Source organism: Miscanthus floridulus, chromosome 11 (genome assembly GCF_019320115.1).
Source record: "Miscanthus floridulus cultivar M001 chromosome 11, ASM1932011v1, whole genome shotgun sequence".
NCBI lineage: Eukaryota > Viridiplantae > Streptophyta > Magnoliopsida > Poales > Poaceae > Miscanthus > Miscanthus floridulus.
Genome location: NC_089590.1, coordinates 74,034,251 through 74,056,894, shown reverse-complemented (window position 1 = coordinate 74,056,894; position 22,644 = coordinate 74,034,251). Strand labels below are relative to the sequence as shown.

The window sequence follows — 22,644 nt, the reverse complement described above, 5'->3', positions numbered from 1 at the left end:
TAGGTGGCAGTGGTGGGTAATTTTTGTTCTAAATCACAATAGGTCCAATGGCTGTTGTCGGTGATGATGATTCGAGTCTACCAAATTAAAGGTTAGATGTTTTTGATTATTGTGGGAATTTTTAGGATTTTTTTCCTAGCACGTCTGGTGGGAATTAACATAGTGTCTCCGTTGGAGCCTCTAATTAGTAATAATAAAATTAAGATTTTTTTACTAAAAACATCTTTTGGAATCGGAATCCGGTTTAACTACCAAACGGTTTCATAAAGTTATTATGATTCACCACCTATTTTTTTAGTGAATTTAGATCCAAAAATTTTATACGAGAATTCAGAGCACTGTTAAACAAGGTCTTAATTTTTCTCGACAAAGGCCTTTTAATATATAAATAAATAGATACTAGGTAGCATGCCCGTGCGTTGCTACGGGATAATTAACAATTTATACTAAAAACACATAGATCGTATGATAAGATAACAATAATGTTAATTTAAATACCAATGTTAAAGTAACATTTAATTCAAAAAAACAAAGTTTATGAATTTAACAAAGTCACGGAGTGCGCGGCGTCGCAGGCTCACAAACTCTAGAGCTTCCAGAGATTGGGTCGAATCTAACCTAGAGCCTCGGAACCCTGCATCTTTTTTGGCGGGCTTCACTTCGGATGCGCCGATAGCAATATCAACGATCTCTAGTCGATGGACCAAGTCGTATGGATCCCCATACAATGGCTCAAACATGTAGATTTTGTTCTCCTTGTACTTGGATACACTTGTTCCACTGAAGCTTTTATTGAAATGTTTAGATACGAACAGTGTCTGATCACCGATGTCCCTCACCCTAGACCACTCCGGCGTACAGTCGTGGAGGTTGCACTTGTAGATCGCGCTGCTGTAGGTGAAGCTCTATGTCTCATGGAACGTACTCACCATGGCACCCACAATATGCAACTCATCGTTTGATTCTAGGTAGCTACGGTGGCAGAGCCCCGCAGGTGGCGACAACGATGGCAGCAGCGTCGCAGTTGGAGTAGCGCCGGTGGCGTTGCTGCTGCAGACGAAGATTTCTCTAGTGCAGTCGATCGCTAAGAACTTGTCTTGACAGTGACGATGGACCCCACGGAGAACTCCAGTTTGGTGTCGAGCAGCGTCCATGCGCTGTCGACTCCAACCCGGCAGAACGCGACCTCCGTGGAGCACCCAAGCATGGCCATGGCCACGCACTCACGGCCGGCGACGTCAGGCGGCGCTGAGAGCACGATCTCACGGAAGAACACGTCCCTCATGTCTTCTAGCTTGATGACTCTGCCTACGGCATCCGCGTCCCCGTAGCCATTGGTAGGATGGAGGACCCACCGGCCGTGGACCGTATACATGAATTCCGATGAGGACGCCACCGCGATGTGTTCGCCTGCTGGCGGGAGCTCAACGCGGGGGGCACGGGCACCGACGAATGGATTCAACAGCGTCACGGATGCCGCCTCGTCCATGAGCACTAGCCACCCATACGAGGAGCCGCATGCCACCTTGCCGCGCACGTCGGGCAGCGTCTTAGACAAGACCTTCTTCTCCGGAACACAGTAGAAGCCGACGCGGTCCGAGTCGGGGTCGAACGGGATGGCGGCGTGCCATGGGGAGTAAGCGGATCGGAAGGACGCCGCGTCGTGGCCTGACGCGAGACGCTGCCTGATGGACTCGAGGAGATCCTCTGGCAGGCCAGATCTCCAGTCAGGGAGAGGTAGGGAGCTTCTCTTGGGATTGGGAGGCTGAGCCATAGAAGACAGATGACATTAACTATGGTTCACGCAAGAAACAACAAGCGAGGGCGATGAAACACGTGAGCGTGAAACCAAATGAAAGGAGGAAAAGGCTGTCCTTTTTGTAAATGTAAAGAGGGGAATTAATTAAATGTAGGCAGATTTGGTCAGATTCTTAGAAATGCAAAGATGTTTCTTTTGTCTTAATTCTCTTTTCTTCTGTGTTAATTCTCTTTCCTTTTACTCGTTGCCATGTATGCTAGTGCATGTAAACATGCAATGTGTATATGGATAGCATAATAATTTTCTACTTACTATTTTGCCGTGATTCCTTTATCACGTGACAGACAATATTCAATCAATGAGATGTCGTGGGATCGCAGGCGTGGACAGACGGATGAACCAAAACAAATATCGAACCAAAATAAATATCGCACCAAAAAATATCTATATTTTGTTTTTTAGTTGTAGATGAATGATGTACGTGAGTAAGTTCCGTTGATCGATGTACCTCCCGCCTGTTGATCGACGTAAAGTTAGCACGTGCTGCGACCGATCGATTTGGATGGATTGCATTGGTGGAGCTGAAGTAAGAAACAGGCTGCAAAAGTTACGACCGGCGGCCGGATAAATCACTGCAGTGCACTCCGCGCGTTCTATGGCTGTCTATTGTGGCCTGTACATTTCGCATTGCAGGCGGTGGCAGCCGATGGAGGATGGAGCCAGGTTGGTGGTGGCGGCAGACTGGCAGACGCTACGCTAGCTCGTGCTCGTGCGCGGGCAGCCATGATGGCGTTGTACGCGGGGTCGGCAGGTGCGGGTGCGCGGCGGGGCCCGGGGGAGTATTGCCGAGCCCGCAACGTCCCATTGGCTGCCCCGCCCCTGCCCTCCCCTGCGGCGGCCAGTTAGGCTGCGCCACGGCGGACGGTCGCCGCCAAGGGACACCGCGCACGGACGCAGCCGAAGCCGCTGCAGCGCCAATGATTTGTGTTGCGGGCCGCCATGGGCCGACCAGACCTCGCGATAGGAGATAGATGATGTAGGCTAGTCTAGTCTTCATCGTCAGGGATTCCGGCGTTTGGAACTTTATTTCGCCGGCGATGAGCGGCCGGTCGTGCACCACCACTGCCTGCAATACGACGCTGACCCGTACAATATTCTTGCATTGAGCTCCGATCGAGGTGTACGTTGGTTGATCGGTGGAAAAGGTGCAGGAGCTCCATGGCATGAGGCCAGTCTCACTGGGGGTTTCATCTCTCAGTTTTCAACACACATATATTTTGGAAATAGTGCAGAAGAGTTTCATTCCCATGAAATTCTCTCTACTCTCATGAAATTTTTATCTTCTCTCTTGATCACGACAGTGCCATGTCAGCATATTTAATGTCCATAAAACTCTATAAAATCCCCATTGAGACTATCCTGATATTCTGAATGCAAGTGGATAAGCAGTGCCGGCAGCCCGGCACGGCGTCTCTCTGGTGTTGGTGCACTGATGATGCCGTCCACACTCGATCGAGTCGGGGCTGGGTTCGACTCTGATAAGACTAGCAGGGTAGCTCGATCGAGTATGGACGCTTCGCTTTGTGGTACAAATGGTTTGTCCCATGACACATTATTTCTGGTCCAGTAAAGTGCTGCGTGTCTTGATGAGGCCTCAGCATTCTAACTGTCGACTTGTCGAGTATGTTCTTTGCGTGCACCTTGTTGTAGCGGTAGCCTGCAAACGGGATTTTCTAAATAACAGCTGAACCGTACGTACCAACAGGCAAGCAGGCGTTGCTACGACAGGAGTAGCAGAATACTCGACTGTGCAGGAAGATGAAGCACAGAAATGAGCACGCGCCTCAAACTTTTTGACCAATGACTCACGCTTGTTCGCCGCCTATTTTATTTTTATATAGGCTGACACTAAAGCTCACTGTGTGCTTGCTCAGTCGTCGTTGCAAGCAGCCAGACCATACCCAGTCCTTACGCCTTTTGTTTAACAGCAAATGTCTACGTACAGTTAATCAGAAGCTACTCACCAGAGCTCCCAATCATGACTGAAAAAGCAATATATACATGAACCTTAACAATATAGGACTCAGTAGTGTAAGGCAGCACTATATGTTCAAATAAATAATGCACATATATAATAACAGCAGTGCTAGCGGCCAGAACGGCGGTGCCAGTATGTCCGGGCGCTCACGCTTGTACCCTGTTCCTCCGCGTTGCACCCTGCGTACCGCTCGACCCACGTGACGTCTGCGGCCCCACCCGACCCCACATGGCATTTGCGCCCCCACCCGACCCCTCATGTCCCCTCCAGCAGCTACAGCAGATGAGTCACATTGCAACATGTGCAACACCCCGATCTACTTTTGAAATAATCAGATACAACGCTTGCAACATACGTCTGAAGATAGATGAAACACTTGAAATATGAGTCTGAAACACTTGCAAAAACACCTAAAACACTTGAAAACCATTGCAAATGTATGCAACATCCATAACACTCGCAACATATGTGTGAAACATATGTAACATCCAGATAAACACATTAACAACATACATCTAAAAAATAGATGAAACATTAGGAACAAACGTATGAAACATCCCGATCTATTTTTGCAACATTCATACGAAACACTTACAACATACCTCTGAAACATACACTTGACATGTGTTTTCAGCGTAACATCTACTTGCTGCTCGGATGATTGGAGGCTCGTCGACGCGGAGCTCGACGCCGGCGTAGAGCTTGATGCCGCGGAGGGGAGCTCAGCTCCAGTGGAGAAGGCGGCCGGCGCGGTGGAGAACGCCGCAGCGGGCGGATGGCCCAGTGGAAAGGATGGTGGGTGGCGGGGCTAGAGCGTGGTGGAGAGAGAGGACGGCGGTCGGTCGGGTGCGGTGGAGAACGCCGTGGCGGGGTGGTTGCACTGGAGCACGCACAGGGTGGAGAGCGCCGTGACGACGTGGTCGCGCTGGAGCACGCGCGGCTGTGTGGACGCGACGGTGGTGCGGTGAATGGAGGAACAACGAGGGCTTACGAGCAGATAAGGTTGGGCAAGCAGATACGCAAGTGAGAAGTTGGACCGTTGAGCTAGTGTCGTGGCCCATCAATGAGAGCGTCCATATGGACGGACGTCCTTAACACAACATTACCGATATAACGATGCAAACTGATACAGGGGGCCCATCGTCAAAAGAAAAGGGCCCAGTATGACGTCTGCAGGTGGTCAAGATGATGCGCCGTGTTGCACAGTCCTTTTGCTTCACTTCTCCCCATGAAGATGCAGCGCACCTCCCTAGCAACAAGCACAACTGCTGTCCACCCAAATAAACATCCTAGAATGCATCGCCATCGGAGCCAAAGAAAAGGCATCAGCATCTCCTACTCTATCCACTTGTTCGGTCCATCAGTTCTTTGTGTATTCCCAAAGCATGCGAGCTAGCTAGCAAGCTCCCCGGCGCCAATGCCGCTTGCTCCGGCCATCGATCGCCATCTGTCCCACGCCCACAATCCTGCTAGTTTATGTTTGTGCCAAGGTAGTACGTGTCAACTGCCAAATAAAAGCTCCTAACCTTTTTTTTTTCGGATGGAAAGCTAAGGCTCCTAACCTAACCTTGAGCTCAAGGCAACAAGGCAGGAGAGCAAAGCAGCTATAGTAGCTGGGGGACAGATCGATAGATCTAGCTAGGGTTCATTCTTCTCTGCCAGATCGTCTAGTTGTTGCACACGCACGTGAAATATGTGCAAGCATCGTCCATCGGTGGATGTCGAAATGTGCACGTGCCGATTGATCTTGATGTGCATGTAAGTGCAGGTTTGACTCCATCGTGTTCTTGATCGGTTGGATGCTCTGGAAACAAAGGAACGCGAGGACCTTCGATGGCAGTACACGTACAGCGAGGGAGCTCGCCGTGGACATTCGCCTCGTCGCGGAGGACTGGCGAATGGCTGGGTACAGACAGTTCGGCATCCTTCTGTCTGGACGCTGAGCGCAGTCCCGTGGAGTTCTTAAATTTGGTTCAATCATGTAGTCCCCTGTGTTGTCCGGTGGGTGCGTGTGTGTTGTCCTTGGTAATCAGAGTATTACCGAGTTTGTTGTTTCGCTTAAAACTCTCTTTCTGCTTAATGAAATACGCGTCGAAAGGCGTCGTCTCAAAAAAAAAATCTTGCAACAGCAGTATGAACTGACAAAAGGCGGCTTTAATACCAGCCGAACAGGCCCAGAGAAGATAGCTTCTTTAGCCCCGGTTCTCAACACTATGCAATCGGGACTAAATGTCTTGATTTTTTTAGTAAAGGTGTTTCTTGGGTTAAAAAAAAAGGTGCGGATGCGAAGATTCAAACTCAAGACCCCACTTCAACAGTTGCGCGTGTTGCCATCGTAACTCCCATCAAACATCTGACTTAGATAAGATACGTTTTTCTTTTAAATTCACTCTGGAGGCACCTTTAATCCGGGTTTGAGACACAAACCAGGACTAAAGGTACCTTTAGTCCGGATTCGTGTCTCAAATCAGGATTAAAGCTTGTGGAACTGACACGTCTCGATAACCGTTATAAACCAGGACTAAAGGGTGGAATTAGTCTCAATTTATATTACAAACCGAGACTAAAGGTCACGTGCCTTCTTTAGTCTCGGTTTACAATTTGAAACCAGGACTAAATGTTTTTTTTTGCCATCGATGGAAAGTGGTTTCTCTACTAGGCCAGCTCTCGTTCTTGCGTGCGAGGGAAGGGCGTGCATGTCACACTGAGGACCACGCCTAGGCCTAGAAGAGCATGCAAAGGCACCGTGACCACCAGTTGCTTCAGATAGCCAGGGGGCTTGCCTAACTGTGCTCTTAATGACAAAAGAGTGGTTCTGGATGCTTCCATATTGCCTAGCTTGCTACAGTTTTAGTATTGTTGTAATTCATTGTCCTATTCGCTTGACTGATAAGTCATAGCTGAAAGTACTGTTGGCTGATTTGTTATGAGAGAAAAATACCGTTCGTTGGCTGAAAAAGTACAACTTATAAGCCAAGCGAACAGGACGATGCATATCTGATGTGGATTTGGTGTCTAACAATATTCTGCTTCTGGCTCAACCTCAACCTGTATTAGTTTTGGTCTGTGTATCTAGTTACATGCCGATCGACCAAATGGTCCAGCCAGTCCAAATTTAATAACAGAGCAAAGGAGATTGGGATATAAAGTAGGGCTGCGTAATGATCAGGTCGAGCCCACGCCGGACCGCCCGCCGCCTCTGCCTGACCGCAACTCTGCACCACGCCGGCCGCTCCACAGCTAGCCCTAGCTATATTCAGTTTGTCTTCCCTCATGCCCTCAGCTTATCTGGAACTACTTACCTTTTAATCAGGTTTAACACGCACTCTCTTGTACTGCCCATATAGTCCATGATGGGTGCCAATATAAACAGTTGCATGGGTACATCATCTATCAGATGATGGTAAATTTTGGTTACAGTGAAGATGGACAGAAGCCCCATCAATCTCTGCTGGCTGGCTCTAGCTCTCTTGCCAGGATAGTAAAATTAATCAGCTACTAATGACACATAGGTAGGCAACCCTGCTAGCTGGTCCTGTTGAAACGTGACGTATCTTGAAAGGCTTAATAAGATCCTTTTGGCCTCTTTTTCAGGAAAGGATACGAGCACTAGTAGTGTCCGTGTCCGAGGCGTTTGCCTTGTGTGGCAATGGGTTTCCATTTGGAGAAAGGTCGCCATCCAAAATATACTTGGGTCGGTCGAGAAACGGGCCCAGCCGTCCTGAGAGCGACTATCATCAGGGAGAACAAAAGGTTCGCTGCCAGAGCTGGATGAGTTGCTGTGGTACTGACAGCTAGCTAGCTCTAGCAGACACAACCAACCGTGGACAGGTGCGCGCAGCGTTAACACTGACCAAGAGCTTAACCTATGATGAATTCACTAAGACATCAGAAACTAACTACTTGTATGTATGTATGTATACATGCATGTTGTCGAGAGGATGCGTAACAAAAGCGATCATTCCACGTGTAATTGCACAAATCGATCGATAGCCTAGGGCCACAGTCACTAACAAACAAAGTGAACTGTGGATGAACATGTAACACCACCTGTTAAACGTCCGGTAGTGGTGGCGTGGTTGCGATCGATTCACCGATCGATTAGGTTACAATGATGAGAACGCATCCCATCGATCGCCGTTGATAGCCATAATAACTTGGCTTTTAGGGCCACATACACCGATGCACGTTTCGGTTAAGGCTCTCAGCTCGATCGAATGTGACAATTGCCCATCACTGACAGGTGAAAGGAGTAGCACGCAGTACCTTTTACCACGCACATCGTGTTGCACTGCACTCCCTGTGTGTCTCCGAATTTCAGGAGAAAGGTGGTGGCAGAGCCAGTTGCATCCGGCCTTTTGTGTGGAACCTCGCTCGCGTCTGGCACCGCCCATCTTTTCTAGTTGCAGGTTGCAGCCACCCTCTTGCACGTCTGGAAAGGCCAGGCGTGCCTCGCAGCCCCTCGATACATAAGCTTGGCGCACTGGAGTGAAACCTCTCGCACGCTTTGGCGCTGGAGGACCGGATCCGAGGTGGTCGATCGATCGATCGCTGAGAGGCCGGACGGCCGGCCGGGCGGCACAGACCGATGCCGGTCGCTGTCGTCGGCGGGTGAGGCGAGGTGGCGGTTACGGCGAGGAAGGCCAATAGGAAAAGGGGGGGTGGGGGGATCGTCGCGTCGCTGTCCGCCCCGCGTTGCGCCTGGATTGCACCCCAGCCTTTGCCCGCAATCCATCCGAGCTTTCCGGCGCCACCCACCACCGGCCACCGCCATATATACCCACGCCGCGCGCGGCCGGCCTTATCCCGCCTCTCCATATACCGATCGATCCGGCTGACGACAGCGAGCGAGGGGGCTTCCGATCGATCCCAGCAAGCACATCAAGGTAGCCTCCATTTCTCCCCTGATCTCTAGACTCTAGCTCTCACTCTCGCTCGCTCATTTGATGAACTGCGGCTGATCGATGATGCATGCATGTTCTGTGCGCGCGTACAGTCGTTTGATTCAATCGTAAGTTTCGCCGATCGATTCACGCGAGAAGCGGGCCGGCCGGCGAGGAAAGGGAGCGGACGAAGCGTGTTGCCCCGGTGGTGGTGCTCCAGTACCTGCTTGCAGTCGGCGTGCTATACGGAGTGTAAAGCCGGCGCAGCTTTGGCACGAGGCATAGAGATTAACAGGCTAACTCAGGTAATATCAGCTATCCATCCACCTTATTACGTCTGTACTGTATGTACGTAGGTTTCGATAGTCCAGCTACTACTCCACAGCTGGGATTTGCAAAGGACATGTTCGACAGTGTGTTTTCATCGAACTCTGAGAAATTAAGGCAAACTGTTGTCGGGATTTACAATCTTAATCTGTACTTCTGGGTTAGAGGAAAGCAAGCATGCATGCATTAATATGGTTATGAACTTTACTAATGCTTTTCCCTCAGGATATATATGCAAAATGTTTCCGAGATAGTAGTAAACTACTCCGAAGTCTTTTTCTTTACCACGCTGTCATCTTTGAACATTAATTTAACCAATTCAACGTAAAGGTCTCCACGAGGGTAGAAATCTAGCTTCATTATTGACACAAAGATCAGAAAAAAAAAAAACAAAGCAGGATATTGGGATTTCGTCTGGGTAATCGTATGACAGAATTATCATACTATTATTAGTAGGCGTGAAGCTAGCTAGAGTCACGGTCAAGGTGCGTGTATGATGAAAAATTAACCAGAGTCTCCACGAGGGTAGAAATCTAGCTTCATTGACGGCCGGGTGCGTTGCGTGCATAAACTTTTACCGTCAAGGTGCGTGTATGATGAAAAATTAACCAGAGTCACTGTTTTTTCGTTTTTACGTGAGTCCGCCCGCACTCCTTATTGTCTATACAGACCCGCCCTTACTACTAGCGTACCTATATATAGTGCACGTAATGATTCTCACCTTTTGTAATAAACATTTAGAGTTGATGGAAAACTAAAACCACATCTCGATTCTAAATTATATGACATTTAAGGGTTTTGGAAGATATTTCTTTAAGTTCAATCGCTGGATCAAATAGAATGATTCAGATTAGTTACATGAAAGAAGTACTCCCTCAATTCACATATAAGGAGCTGTTTGGATTCTCCCCTCTAAACTTTAGAGCACTTTAGCTCAGTTTTGAGGTCTAATGCTCTAATGTGAGGTATGCTAAAGTATAGAGCTAACTTTAGACTTGCTGTTTGGAGCTTTAACTCTAAAGTTTAGAGGAGGAGATCCAAATAGGCCCTAACTTGATGTTTTTTTAATCATTCGTGGGCTCTAAAGCTGTGTTTTCGATCACTATTTTCTACTAGGATATATATATCTATATAAAACCTAATAGATTTATACGGTTAGTTATGGAAGTACACTATTCTAATTAAATATAGTCTACACATATGATCTTATGTTTTCAAATTGCATGTTTGTAATATAATAAATCATATCATATCTATGAGGTTATGGAAGTCCTCTCTGGTCACAAATACTATAAGTCAGTGGTTATTTACTTTTCACTAGCACTGCCTAGCTAAAACTTTATATAGATTGACATCACAAGATCGGTATTAATAGATTTATTATGAAAAATAATTGCATAATGTATGATTATCACATTTGTATAGATTTATACCATTTATCAAAACATATCATATCAGTATCGTGCATTGGAGGAAGTATATATTCAAGATAAATCTATACGATTTTTATGTTTCAAACTACATATCTTTTTATTGTCAACAGAGGAGAGAGAGAGAGTACCCACCTGAGATGTATTGCATTGAATGAAGAAAAATGTTTTAAAAATTTTATTAATAGCCAAAGTTGTAAGATTTTGATGGGATCTCGTCCAAAACCACAAGTGCTTTCATATATTTTAAAATTATTTGTCACTGTAGAAACTAAGGGTCAAGTTTTATAATCAGAAAAAAATCTTTATATATTCTTGAACAGGACGGATCAGTCGTACATTCTCATCATTTATTTTGCCTGAGCTAGTACAAAATAGATAAGCCCCACACATCAGAAGACTAGCTGGCAACAAAAGTTATGGCTAAATAATAGCTTTGTTAACCATGGTGCAGTGAGGTTTGCTCGACGTCTACCAGTATATAATAACTTGGCTCTCAGAAGAAGAAGATGGAGGCTTTCACACATGTTCCTCCCGGCTTTCGTTTCCACCCTACCGATGAAGAACTCGTTGATTACTACCTTAGGAAAAAGGTAGCACTGAAGAAGATAGACATGGATGTTATAAAAGATGTGGATTTGTACAAAATTGAGCCTTGGGATCTGCAAGGTACAGCAATCTAAACTCGATTTATACTTCAAGCTTGCATGAGACATAAAACTGTATTTAACAGCAATATGTACACTCATAGCATGTGTGAAATAACAAGCTTCTTGTGAAGTTATTATGCATGTATCTCAATGGTTGTAAGCCGCTAACCCACTTCTATATACGATGATGAAACAGAAAAGTGCAGGATTGGAGCTGAAGAGCAAAACGAGTGGTACTTCTTCAGCCACAAGGACAAGAAGTACCCAACCGGCACTCGCACCAACAGAGCAACGACGGCCGGTTTCTGGAAGGCCACAGGGAGAGACAAGCCGATCTATGTGAAGAACTGCCTCGTAGGGATGAGGAAGACACTAGTTTTCTACAAAGGCCGGGCGCCCAATGGACAGAAGTCAGATTGGATCATGCACGAGTATCGCCTGGAGACCAACGAAAATGGAATTCCACACGTAAGATATAAAGATTCCTAGGATTACTTCATTACTTGTTCACCTAGTGTCATGTACACATGATGCATGTCAGCATCCTACGCGTGCGTTATATTAGTTATTCAGCACCTGTCTAACAAAAGGTTGTAATCATGCATGTCATTCTCATTCAGGAAGAAGGATGGGTTGTCTGCAGGGTGTTCAGGAAGCGACTCGCGACTGTCCAAAGAATGGTTGGGGACTCCCCTTACTGGTTCAACGACCACACGGGGTTCATGGCGCCGGAGCTTGGCTCGCCGAGGCAGGCGACGCACCTCCAGCAGAGCGCCATGATGTACCACAGGCACCAGAGCAGCTACAGCTACCCTTGCAAGGTGGAGCTGGAGTACCACCACCTCCTTCCCCAGGAGCACTTCCTGCAGCAGCTCCCTCAGCTGGAGAGCCCCAAGCTCCCTGACCTTATTGGCCAAGTAGACACTACTCTCCAGCCATGTGGCCTTACGCAGGACCATGGTGCCACTCGATACACCGTGCAGGAGCTCCAGGCCGAGCCTCTCTATCTGACAGCTGGGGATGCGTCAGGCACAGATTGGCGAGCTCTCGACAAGTTCGTGGCGTCCCAGCTCAGCAACGGCGACACCACTCCTAAGGAGTCAGTTAGCTACTCCAATCCAACACAAGTGTTTCAGCAGTCTGAGGAGAAAGAAGAGCCATTGGACTACGTGTCAACGTCAGCTTCCTGTGGTGGGGACAATGATTTGTGGAATAGTGCATAATTGCATCATTACACAGTTAATAACATTGAGGTGTGCTGGATGTAACGTAGTACATAAGTAGCCAACCGATTCATGTGTCATGGTAGAATGGTATGTACATAATAAAGTGTAACCGGGTAGGCTACACTTTCATGCATAAGTTGGCATAATGTCTCATGTTAATAAGGTTAGCTAACAGCTGAAGCTAAGGGGCTTTAGCCATTGATCTGACGATTCGTGAAGATTTATAGGTAATGTGTCAAAGGCAATAATGCCTATTTGTATTGTCAATTTGTCCATGTATACATGTGCATCTCTAATGATATTTAAAAGCTAAATGTATTGATAACATAAGAACGCACCCATGATGGGAATGGAGCCATCCAGAGAGAGATTACAAGCGCCTCTTACGCAGAATAGGGGTGAATAGGCTAAAGCTCCATAGAAAGAAATACAAAGGATAATGATTGCTCTTGTCCAGTGTGTGCAATTAATTGAAACACATCAGTATAAGCAACACCATGATCACAAGAGTCTAAGGCAGCCACAGCCATTCGTAGTGATAGATGCCATCTTGCATAAGTTATGCATCAATCAAAATTTACTACAAAACAAGTCTTTGGCATAAAAAACAAGCCTAAAAAAGTTCACAAGAAGTAATAATAAACTATACATAAGCCTATTCAAAAACGGCGTTTGGTAAGAATCTCCATTGTTGCTTTCTTCAGGATACGGCTTGTCCACTTTAACGTTGGTCGGTCATGGGCTTTTTGTAAGATACACCACAAGCGTGTCCAATGAGTGTGTCAGATATATGGGCCAGGGGTACCCGCTCGTATATGTGACCATCACCAGGCTATCGGCCCAGCAGCCGCCAAGAAGGAGGCCTGCAAGGGCTGGCATGGTCGACCAACGTGGAGATCAAGGCAAGGCAAGACAGGCGCATCTGGACGATAGCTAGGATCGATCCATTGTGCAATCGTGTAACAAACCGGGAATCCAATCTGTTAGCCCAATCGCTCTCCCTGTAACCCTACCCCCTCTGCCTATATAAAGGGGGGTAGGGACCTCGGGCTCGGGATCTATCTTCTGCCATTCCAATCTACAAGAGCAGCAGCACCACTGGAGTAGGGTTTAGCGCGCCACCGTGCCCTGAACGAGTATAAATCCTTATGTCTCGTGTGCTACCATCTAATTCTATCTACGTGATCTCGTTGCTAAGCATTGTCGAAGCTAAATAATCCGACAGAGTGGCCCTAAAAACAACTTGTAAATAAGAAGATAATATCTTTTTGTCAAAAACCAAATCATTTCGACTCAACCAAATAGACCAAATGATTGCACTTGCTCTGACACAAACTTGAGAGTGTAAGTTGTGATCTACTTGCTGAAGCCAAGGACAAAAACATTAGCAGACCTTGTTGGTGGACATAAACCAAATGTAATTTCAAACCAAATGCACAAGATCGATCTTGGAGTGCAAGCTCATCAAACTTCAACATTCGGTTCGTCGGCAGCCCGACAATGCTTCGTTGGGAAGGCCATAACTCATCCATCCCGAGTGCGATTGAGGTCAATGAGCACTTGATGGAAATCTTGTTCGATAAGCTTTCAAATAGATATGGTCCCACCTCAATATCATGTCGGAAAGGTTTTCAAATAATCAAGACATATTGTCCCTATTTTTGTCGAGTGCTACGTTGTCATCGCGGGCTTGTTATTCACACTTGGGACCCTGGCCCAAGTTGGAGCACGTCCCAACCATGTGGAGAACATACCAAGGAAGCCCTTGGACGTCCTCCCCCTTGGCCACCTCCTTAGAATGCCAACAACGGCGTCCTAAGTCAAGTTGGAGGCCCAATCTGTACCAAGTTCGAGTCCATCTCAGAATCTAGGGCTAGCCTGCAGTAAAATAGACGTCTCGAACATATACAGACTCCATTTTCGACATTCCACCTATGGATGAAAAGATAATTTCATAAGCTAACTGATGTCTTTGGTTTGACATCAAAATTCTACCGGAGTCAACGGAAATCGTCAAAACAAATTAGTGTCAAGAATCTATCAGGGTGCTATGCACCGTCTTTTGGGTTGTTGGGCCATGTAACATGTAGTCCCGTTAGGGGGCGCGGATAGGGGTTCTTGGACGCTCCATAGACAATATAATCAGTAGCTGCGTTAGGGTTTGAGTTCTGCTTTAGATCAATCTATCATTGAACAGTCGTCGTTATTGGTTGTCAAACCCCAACTTCGAGTGCTTAATCATTCATCTGCAATTGTCACTTCAATTGAGTTGCGCTTTTATCTTCTTCATGCTTGTGTTCTTTGATTCGCGGTAGGGATTAGCCTTCTTGGCGAGGTCAACCGGATTGTGACATGGTTTATAACCAGAGGAGACATGGTGCTATGGTTGCAGGGTTTGGATCTTTGTGATCTGAAGCCAGATCGGTGTGTCGCTCTCCACCAAATCGATAATTATCTCAACCTGACGAAAGATCAGGAGCCCCATTCATATCACCTAGGGTGGTAGAGCTCGATAGGGCTGTTGACAGTAAGCCATGAATTAAGGAGACACTTGTTGAACTAGCGATCTAGTTGGAAAACGAGTAGAGTAGGAGCATGGACTTTGATGGAGAGTGTGGGGAAGGGACGAGTGACCAGTAGATAAGAAAAAAGGAAAATTGAGAGGTTGTAACAAAGAGCAATGAACAAAGGTTGACAATGGCCCGTAGGAGGTTGCATTTGTGATATAGTGCGTAAGCCAATGACCCACAGTGTTATTCAATATGGGACCATAAATCGGTGGGTTAGCCCTATAGGGTTTGTACACTAAAACTTACAGGTAGAGTAATGTGTAATGGATTGTGGGGTTGACCCAATCAAATCTGCATCCCTAACTCTACTATCCACTCTAATGAAATAACTTGATATAGCGCCCAATACAACAAAGTAACATGGCTAAAGTTCACAAGCTCCGTCATTTTCAAGTGATGAACAATGCATTTAAAACATCTTACATGTCTCTAAAACTCACCTAGAGGCCGCTGATAGATCTACTAATCGCACATAAACGGCACAAACAAACTAATTTTATTGACTCGATGACCGGCATTTCTTTAAGCAGTAGCGGAGCTTCATCTTCCATAAAAAGCGCATCAAACTGCATCAATTCTTTTCTCCTGGACCAAATTACCAAGCCTCAAAGTGATTAAGCAGCCCACGGTTGGCTAACAAGCACCAGCGGGACTATCATCAACACCCGCTGGTGCACTTTACTTTAAATCCGAACATGGGAAATTATGAAAATGAGTTTGTCGGATACCGTGAGAAGGGGTACCCTAAGCAAGAACCAAAAAACGATTGCTTAGACTTCGTAAAAGGTCGAAACCAGTTGAACACCGCTAGCCTCGGCCAATTCTCCGACTCGTCCGAGGCCCCCTCACCGCTGACCTCGGGCGATCCCTCACCGAAGGCCTCGGCCGCCCCTCTCTCGTCGCAGGTCTCGACCGGGCCGCCGACCCTCCGTCTCGCGCGAGGCAGGCTCGGCAGCACTCTGCTGCCTCTTCCTTCACCCATCCCTCTGACAAAACGTCGCGTCACATTACCTCTGCCAACTGCTGCCCCTGGCGTCGGCCGCATGCTCAACACAGTACAGAGGAATGGCCGACGGGACAGGAGGCAGGACTGGGCAGGAGTTGCCAACCACTATGCCAACCGCTACGCACATGGTTGACGCCCATACCTCACTGTACTGCCAACTCCTGCTCCGAGAACAACGCAGCATGGGGAGCCATGTCTGGGATACTGTGGCCTCGGAATCAGTAACAAGGGCCAATAAGACAAACGAGGTCTCAGCCAGAAATCTCCGATTCGCCCGAGGCCCCCTCGCCGAGGCCCCCTCGCCGAGGCCCCTTCACCCGAGGCCCTCTCGCCGAGGCCTCAGAAGAAGTACCGATTCTCCGATTCGCCCGAGGCCTCCTCGACAAGGTCTGCGATCCTCCTATTTCGCGCGAGGTCGACTCGCCACCTGCCCCGCGACCACCGATCTGACTAGACTACCCGGCTGGACATCACATCTAATCAAGGCGCTCAACCGCTCCGACAACCACACAACGGCACAGTACGGCGAAGTAACAGACCAGCACGTCAGCGCCCTGCCATCCACGATGGGACTGTGCAGGGGTTACCGGCTACTGTGCTGCCTAAACTCCTGCACCAAGGACGAACACAACGTGGGAAGTCAGAATTGGGTTCCTGTGACCTCGGGACCAGCGAACTGACCGAGTTCTGCCTCGCCCGAGACTCCCGATAGGGCCTCAGGCGAGCTGGCCATGCTGCGCCTCGTCCGAGGCTGGGCTCGTCCCGCAACCTCGTCGCCTCCGCCCCAAAAGTCGCTCTGGCAAGCTGTCGCATCCAATCAATGCGTCCAGCTGCACCCACTACGTAAGCCACGATCGGCAATGCACCACGACAGGAGCGACGGGACAACGGTCAAATCACCTTTTTACCATCCCTTGCTGACAATATAGGGTATCATATCCTGTAGACGCACGTTCCGCACTGATTTCGCCTAAATCAACTACGACGATGGCCGCCAAGACCCGGCATTGCCATCTGCAAAGGCCTCGGCACAGCGGGTCTCGGCCTCAGCATAGCAGGTCCCGGCACAACCGACCGCAGCAGTCCCCAGGCCTCGGCACTTCACCAAGTCAACAAATGTACAGGAGCGCAGCAGGTCGCCTGCCTGGAGACCATACCGACTAGACACCGACGAGAACTCCCACGACGCCGCGCTGCTCCGGGGAGCAGAACACGTCAGCAAATAGTAAACTTCTCATGTACTTCTGGCTTCCTCCTTGTAGCTATAAAAGGGGTAGCCGGTGCCATTTCTGGGGAACAAGGGAAAAAAGGACGAACACACCGATAGAACTACACACTTCCACGCTGCTTGGGAACAACGTCTCAAGCAGTCCGCACCACCCTCGCCGAGACCTGGGGCTAGCTCCCTCTCTTGCCTAGCTTGTAACCCCTACTACGAGCACTCAGGTGCAAGGAATACAAGATCGATCTCTCAGACTGGACGTAGGGCCTCGATTGCCTGAACCAGTATAAACCTTGTGTCTCTTTGCATCACCATCCGGGATCAGGGGCACGCAGCACAAATACACTCGTTGGTTGAGGGACCCCCGGTTCCAAAACATCGACAGTTGGCGCGCCAGGTAGGGGACTCTGCGTGTCAGCTTCGTCATCCTAGCAAGTTCCGGATGGCAGACCACATACGACCATTGCGTCTCGGCACCGTAGTTTGGTTCGGGAGCCTAGAGTTCATGTCTCTAGGGCATGAGTACGACATGGTGCTCCTCACTCCTCGAGCCCCACCGTCCGACGATGAAGTCGCGCCCCGGCAGCCCAGGCGCAGGCGGCGCCCGGGCGGCCGCTCCCGCCACGCTCGCCAGGCACGACACGAGCAAGGCCACCCCGACGCTACGCGAGCCCGGGGCGGCATGCCACACCCCGCCGATATCCTACGACCAGCTGTTGGTATGGGGTCCCTGGCCGGGGACCTGTCTGGCCTGAGCATGGACGAAGGAAAATCACCGGTGGCTCGCGCCGACGCCCAGTCATCTAGCTCCGCTCCACCACTCCCTGAAGAGCCGACCCCGGCGGGGCAGAATATGGAGATGGCGCCATCCCCATACCCCTTTGGGTTAAGAAATGCCGCCGCCTCTTATGCCTACGCCTACACTACCACTCACGAGCGCCTCTCGGAGCGCCGCAAGCGCTTCGCTCTCGACCTGAGCACCCACTCCGACTCCTCGGACGAGGACGAGGCATGGCCCGGGGTGGATTTCTCCGAACTCCACAACCCTCGGGCTTTGCGCCAATTCTTGGCCGCAAGCGACTACTACCTCGGCTATTCTGACTCCGACGACGAAGGGACTTACGATCCATCCCGCGAGTGCTTCCACGTCGGGCTCGGGATGCCAACGGCGGGCGAAGAGGAAGAGAGGACAGGCAACCATTCACCGCCCCGGGCAGGGGCGGGTGATGCCACACCTCCGCGTCTCGAAGCCCCGGCAGCACGGAACGAGAATCCTGTTCGCGGGGGGCATCATCGCCCAGACCTGGAGCAGCTCCGCGAGCTTCAGGCCAAGGTCGAACGGGACCAACTCCTTCTGCAACAGCTTCGGGACACTCTCGAGTAGGAGCAGCGAGGGCGCGGTGAGGGCGGAGGAGCCCGAGGGAGGGCCCGCGACGTCCATCACCGCATCAACGACAACGAGGGGGGAGAGCCACCCCCAATCTTTAATCGCGCTAGCCAGAATGTCGCAGCGGCTGCGATGCTGGTCCGAGCGATGCCCGAGCCCTCCACCACCGAAGGGCGACGGGTCCGCAGAGAGCTCCGCGACCTCCTCGAGACCGCAGCGGTGCAGCAGGCCGAAAGTTCCGCCTCTCGCCGGCGCGGAGGCACTTCGGAGCAACCCACGGCGCGACCTCGCCGGGGCCAGGATACCCCGGTCCGTCCCGAGCCCGCTCGCGCACCGACGGCTAACGGAGCCCCCTCGGTGCGCGATCGACCTAGGGACCACCGCGAAGCACAGGGCGACCACAAAGTAGTTGGCAGGCGACGGCGCCACGACGACGGAGCTGCCCGAGGCTACCACCCACACCGAGGTGGTCGCTACGACAGCGGTGAGGACCGCAGTCCTTCCCCTGAGCCGCCAGGGCCTCGGGTCTTCAGCAGGGCCATTCGCGTTGCTCCTTTCCCCGCCCGGTTCAGACAGCCGGCCAACCTCGCGAAGTACAGCGGCGAGACCAACCCAGAACTCTGGCTCGCCGATTACCGCCTGGCCTGCCAACTAGGTGGCGCGGACGATGATCTGCTCATCATCTGCAATCTCCCTTTGCTCTTATCGGACTCAGCGCAAGCCTGGCTTGAGCATCTCCCGCCCTCGCAAATCCACGACTGGCGCGACTTGGTTAGGATCTTCGTCGGGAACTTCCAGGGCACTTACGTACGACCTGGGAATTCCTGGGATCTTAAGAGCTGCCGCCAGAAGCCGGACGAGTCTCTCCGAGACTTCATCCGGCGCTTCTCCAAACAGTGCACTGAGCTACCCAGCGTCGGCGACTCGGAGATTGTCCAGGCTTTCCTCTCCGGCACCACCTGTCGGGACTTGGTCCGAGAGTTAGGACGCAACGTCCCGCGCTCTGCCGCCGCGCTCCTCGACATCGCCACCAACTTCGCCTCGGGCGAAGAGGCGGTGGGGGCCATCTTCCCCAACAACGACGCCAAGGGGAAGCAGAAGGACGAGGCCCCTGGGGCCTCGCCCACCCGCGTCCCCAAGAGAAAGAAGAAGGGTCGCCCGGGGAAGCAGGAGGTCCTCGAGGCTGTCCATGTCGCCACAACAGATCGCAGGAATCCCCGAGGCCCCCGCGGCCCCGGGCTATTTGACGACATGTTGAAGAAGCCCTGCCCTTACCATCAAGGTCCGGTGAAGCATGCCCTCGAGGAGTGCACCATGCTCCGGCGTTACTACGCCAGGCTTGGGCCCCCCGACGACGATGAGGCCAGGAAAAGGGGCGCCGGCGAAAGGGACGGTGATAAAGATGATGGGTTTCCCAAGGTACGCAACGCCTTCATGATCTTTGGCGGACCCTCGGCATGCCTCACGGCGCGCCAGCGAAAGAGGGAACGCCGGGAGGTCTTCTCGGTCAAGGTAGCCACCCCCCGGTACCTCGATTGGTCTCGGGAAGCAATCACCTTTGACCGGAATGACCACCCCGATTATGTTCCAAACCCCGGGCAGTACCCGCTTGTCGTCGACCCGATCGTCGGCAACACCCGGCTCACCAAAGTGCTCATGGACGGGGGCAGCGGCCTCAACATCCTCTACGTCAACACTCTGGAGCTCCTGGAGCTTGACCAATCACGGCTTCGAGGCGGTTCCACGCCCTTCCATGGCGTCGTGCTAGGAAAGCGCACACGACCCCTCGGACGCATCGACTTACCCGTCTGCTTTGGCACTCCCTCCAACTACCGTAAGGAGGTCCTCACCTTCGAGGTGGTTGAATTCAAGGGGGCTTACCACGCCATCTTGGGGCGCCCGTGCTACGCCAAGTTCATGGCGATCCCCAACTACACCTACCTCAAGCTCAAGATGCCAGGCCCCAACGGCGTCATCACCGTCGAGTCCACGTACGAACATGCATACGACTGCGACGTCGAGTGCATCGAGTACGCCAAGGCCATCGCGGAGGCCGAGACCCTAATCACCGATCTCGACCAGCTCAATAGCAAGGTTCTCGACGCCAAGCGGCGCACCGGGACCTTCGAGCCCGCGGAGGCCGTCAAGTTCGTCCCAGTCAATCCCACCGTCCCCGACGGTCGTGGACTGAAGATCAGCGCCACCCTCGATAGCAAATAGGAGGCCGTGCTCGTCGACTTTCTCCGCGCGAACGTCGATATGTTCGCGTGGAGTCCCTCGGACATGCCAGGCATACCAAGGGAGGTCGCCGAGCACGCCTTAGATATCCGGGCAGGCTCCAGGCCGGCAAAACAGCGCCTGCGCCGATTTGACGAGGAGAAGCGCAGGGCCATCGGCGAAGAAGTGCAGAAGCTCATGGCAGCCGGGTTCATCAAGGAAGTATCCCATCCAGAGTGGTTGGCTAACCCTGTACTAGTCAGGAAGAAAAGTGGCAAGTGGAGGATGTGCGTGGACTACACTGGTCTAAATAAAGCATGCCCGAAAGTCCCATTCCCACTACCACGAATTGACCAAATCGTCGACTCCACTGCAGGATGCGAAACCCTCTCCTTCCTTGATGCGTATTCCGGTTACCACCAAATCAAGATGAAAGAGTCCGACCAGCTCGCGACTTCTTTCATCACCCCATTCGGCATGTACTGCTACATAACCATGCCGTTCGGCCTCAGAAACGCAGGGGCTACTTACCAACGGTGCATGATCCAAGTCTTTGGCGAACACATAGGATGAACCGTTGAGGCCTACGTGGATGACATCGTAGTCAAGTCTAGAAAGGCCGGTGATCTCGTCGGCGACTTGGAGGTTGCCTTCACATGTCTCAGAAAGAAGGGCATCAAGCTCAACCCCGAGAAGTGTGTCTTCGGGGTTCCCCGAGGCATGCTCTTGGGATTCATAGTCTCGGAACGTGGGATCGAGGCCAACCCGGAGAAGGTCTCGGCCGTGACCAACATGGGCCCGATCCGAGACCTCAAAGGCATGCAGAGGGTCATGGGATGCCTTGCGGCCCTAAGCCGCTTCATCTCACGCCTCGGCGAAAAAGGCCTGCCCCTGTACCGCCTCTTGAGAAAGTCCGAGCGCTTTTCTTGGACCACCGAGGCTGAGGAAGCCCTCGCCAGGCTCAAAGCACTGCTCACCAACCCCCCCGTCCTGGTTCCGCCCACCGAGGGCGAACACCTCTTACTCTACGTCACCGCGACGACCCAAGTGGTCATCGCGGCCGTAGTCGTCGAGAGGCAGGAGAAGGGACATGCTCTGCCCGTCCAGCGACCTATCTACTTCATCAGCGAAGTGCTCTCCGAGACTAAGACGCGTTACCCCCACATCCAGAAACTGGTTTACGCCGTAGTCTTGGCTCGACGCAAGCTGCGTCACTACTTCGAGTCCCACCCGATAACTGTGGTGTCGTCTTTTCCTCCGGGAGAGATAATCCAAAACCGGGAGGCCTCGGGTAGAATAGCCAAATGGGCTGTCGAACTCATGGGGGAAACCTTGTCTTTCGCGCCTCGAAAAGCGATCAAATCACAGGTCCTGTCCGACTTCGTAGCCGAATGGACCGACACACAGCTGCCACCCGTTCAAATCCAATCGGAATGCTGGACCATGTACTTCGACGGGTCTCTGATGAAGACTGGGGCTGGCGCGGGCCTGCTCCTGGTCTCGCCCCTCGAAGTACACATACATCACATGATCCGGCTTCACTTCGCCGCCTCCAACGATGTCGCCGAATACGAGGCCCTCGTCAACGGCCTGCAAATCGCCATCGAACTTGGAGTACGACGTCTCGACGTACGGGGTGATTCGCAGCTCGTCGTCGATCAGGTGATGAAAGAATCAAGCTGCCATGACCCCAAAATGAAGGCATACTGCGTGATAGTACGTCACCTGGAGAACAAGTTCGACGGTCTCGAACTCAACCACGTTGCGCGAAAGTTCAACGAGGCCGCGGACGAACTGGCAAAGATGGCGTCGGCACGGACCCCGGTCCCACCGAACGTCTTCGCCAGAGACCTCGTCAAGCCATCCGTCGACTATGCCTCGGCGACGGAAGAGGGCCCATCGGCCGAGCCCACCGCAGGGCCCGAGGCC

At 51.1% G+C, this 22,644-nt stretch overlaps 2 protein-coding genes across 2 annotated transcripts; one reads left to right on the top strand and one right to left on the bottom strand.

The window, feature by feature from the left end:
• Positions 1–1,084: 1,084 nt before the first annotated feature.
• Positions 1,085–1,774, bottom strand: LOC136492208 (uncharacterized). Its single transcript, XM_066488306.1, has one exon. It carries the CDS (start codon positions 1,772–1,774, stop codon positions 1,085–1,087), a length of 690 nt encoding a protein of 229 aa, XP_066344403.1.
• A 6,844-nt stretch (positions 1,775–8,618) lies between these two features.
• Positions 8,619–12,326, top strand: LOC136494086 (NAC domain-containing protein 7-like). Its single transcript, XM_066490230.1, has 5 exons — positions 8,619–8,683; positions 8,794–8,985; positions 10,892–11,106; positions 11,284–11,555; positions 11,708–12,326. Exons 3-5 carry the CDS (start codon positions 10,947–10,949, stop codon positions 12,308–12,310), a joined length of 1,035 nt encoding a protein of 344 aa, XP_066346327.1. The 5' UTR covers positions 8,619–8,683; positions 8,794–8,985; positions 10,892–10,946; the 3' UTR covers positions 12,311–12,326.
• Positions 12,327–22,644: the final 10,318 nt, after the last annotated feature.

Bases quoted from the DNA above. Each gene is read 5' to 3' on its own strand.
- LOC136492208 (XM_066488306.1), bottom strand. From the start codon at position 1,774: ATGGCTCAGCCTCCCAATCCCAAGAGAAGCTCCCTACCTCTCCCTGAC.
- LOC136494086 (XM_066490230.1), top strand. From the start codon at position 10,947: ATGGAGGCTTTCACACATGTTCCTCCCGGCTTTCGTTTCCACCCTACC. The intron at 11,107-11,283 runs GTACAGCAATCT...ATGATGAAACAG, and splicing joins TGAGCCTTGGGATCTGCAAG to AAAAGTGCAGGATTGGAGCT. The intron at 11,556-11,707 runs GTAAGATATAAA...ATTCTCATTCAG, and splicing joins ACGAAAATGGAATTCCACAC to GAAGAAGGATGGGTTGTCTG.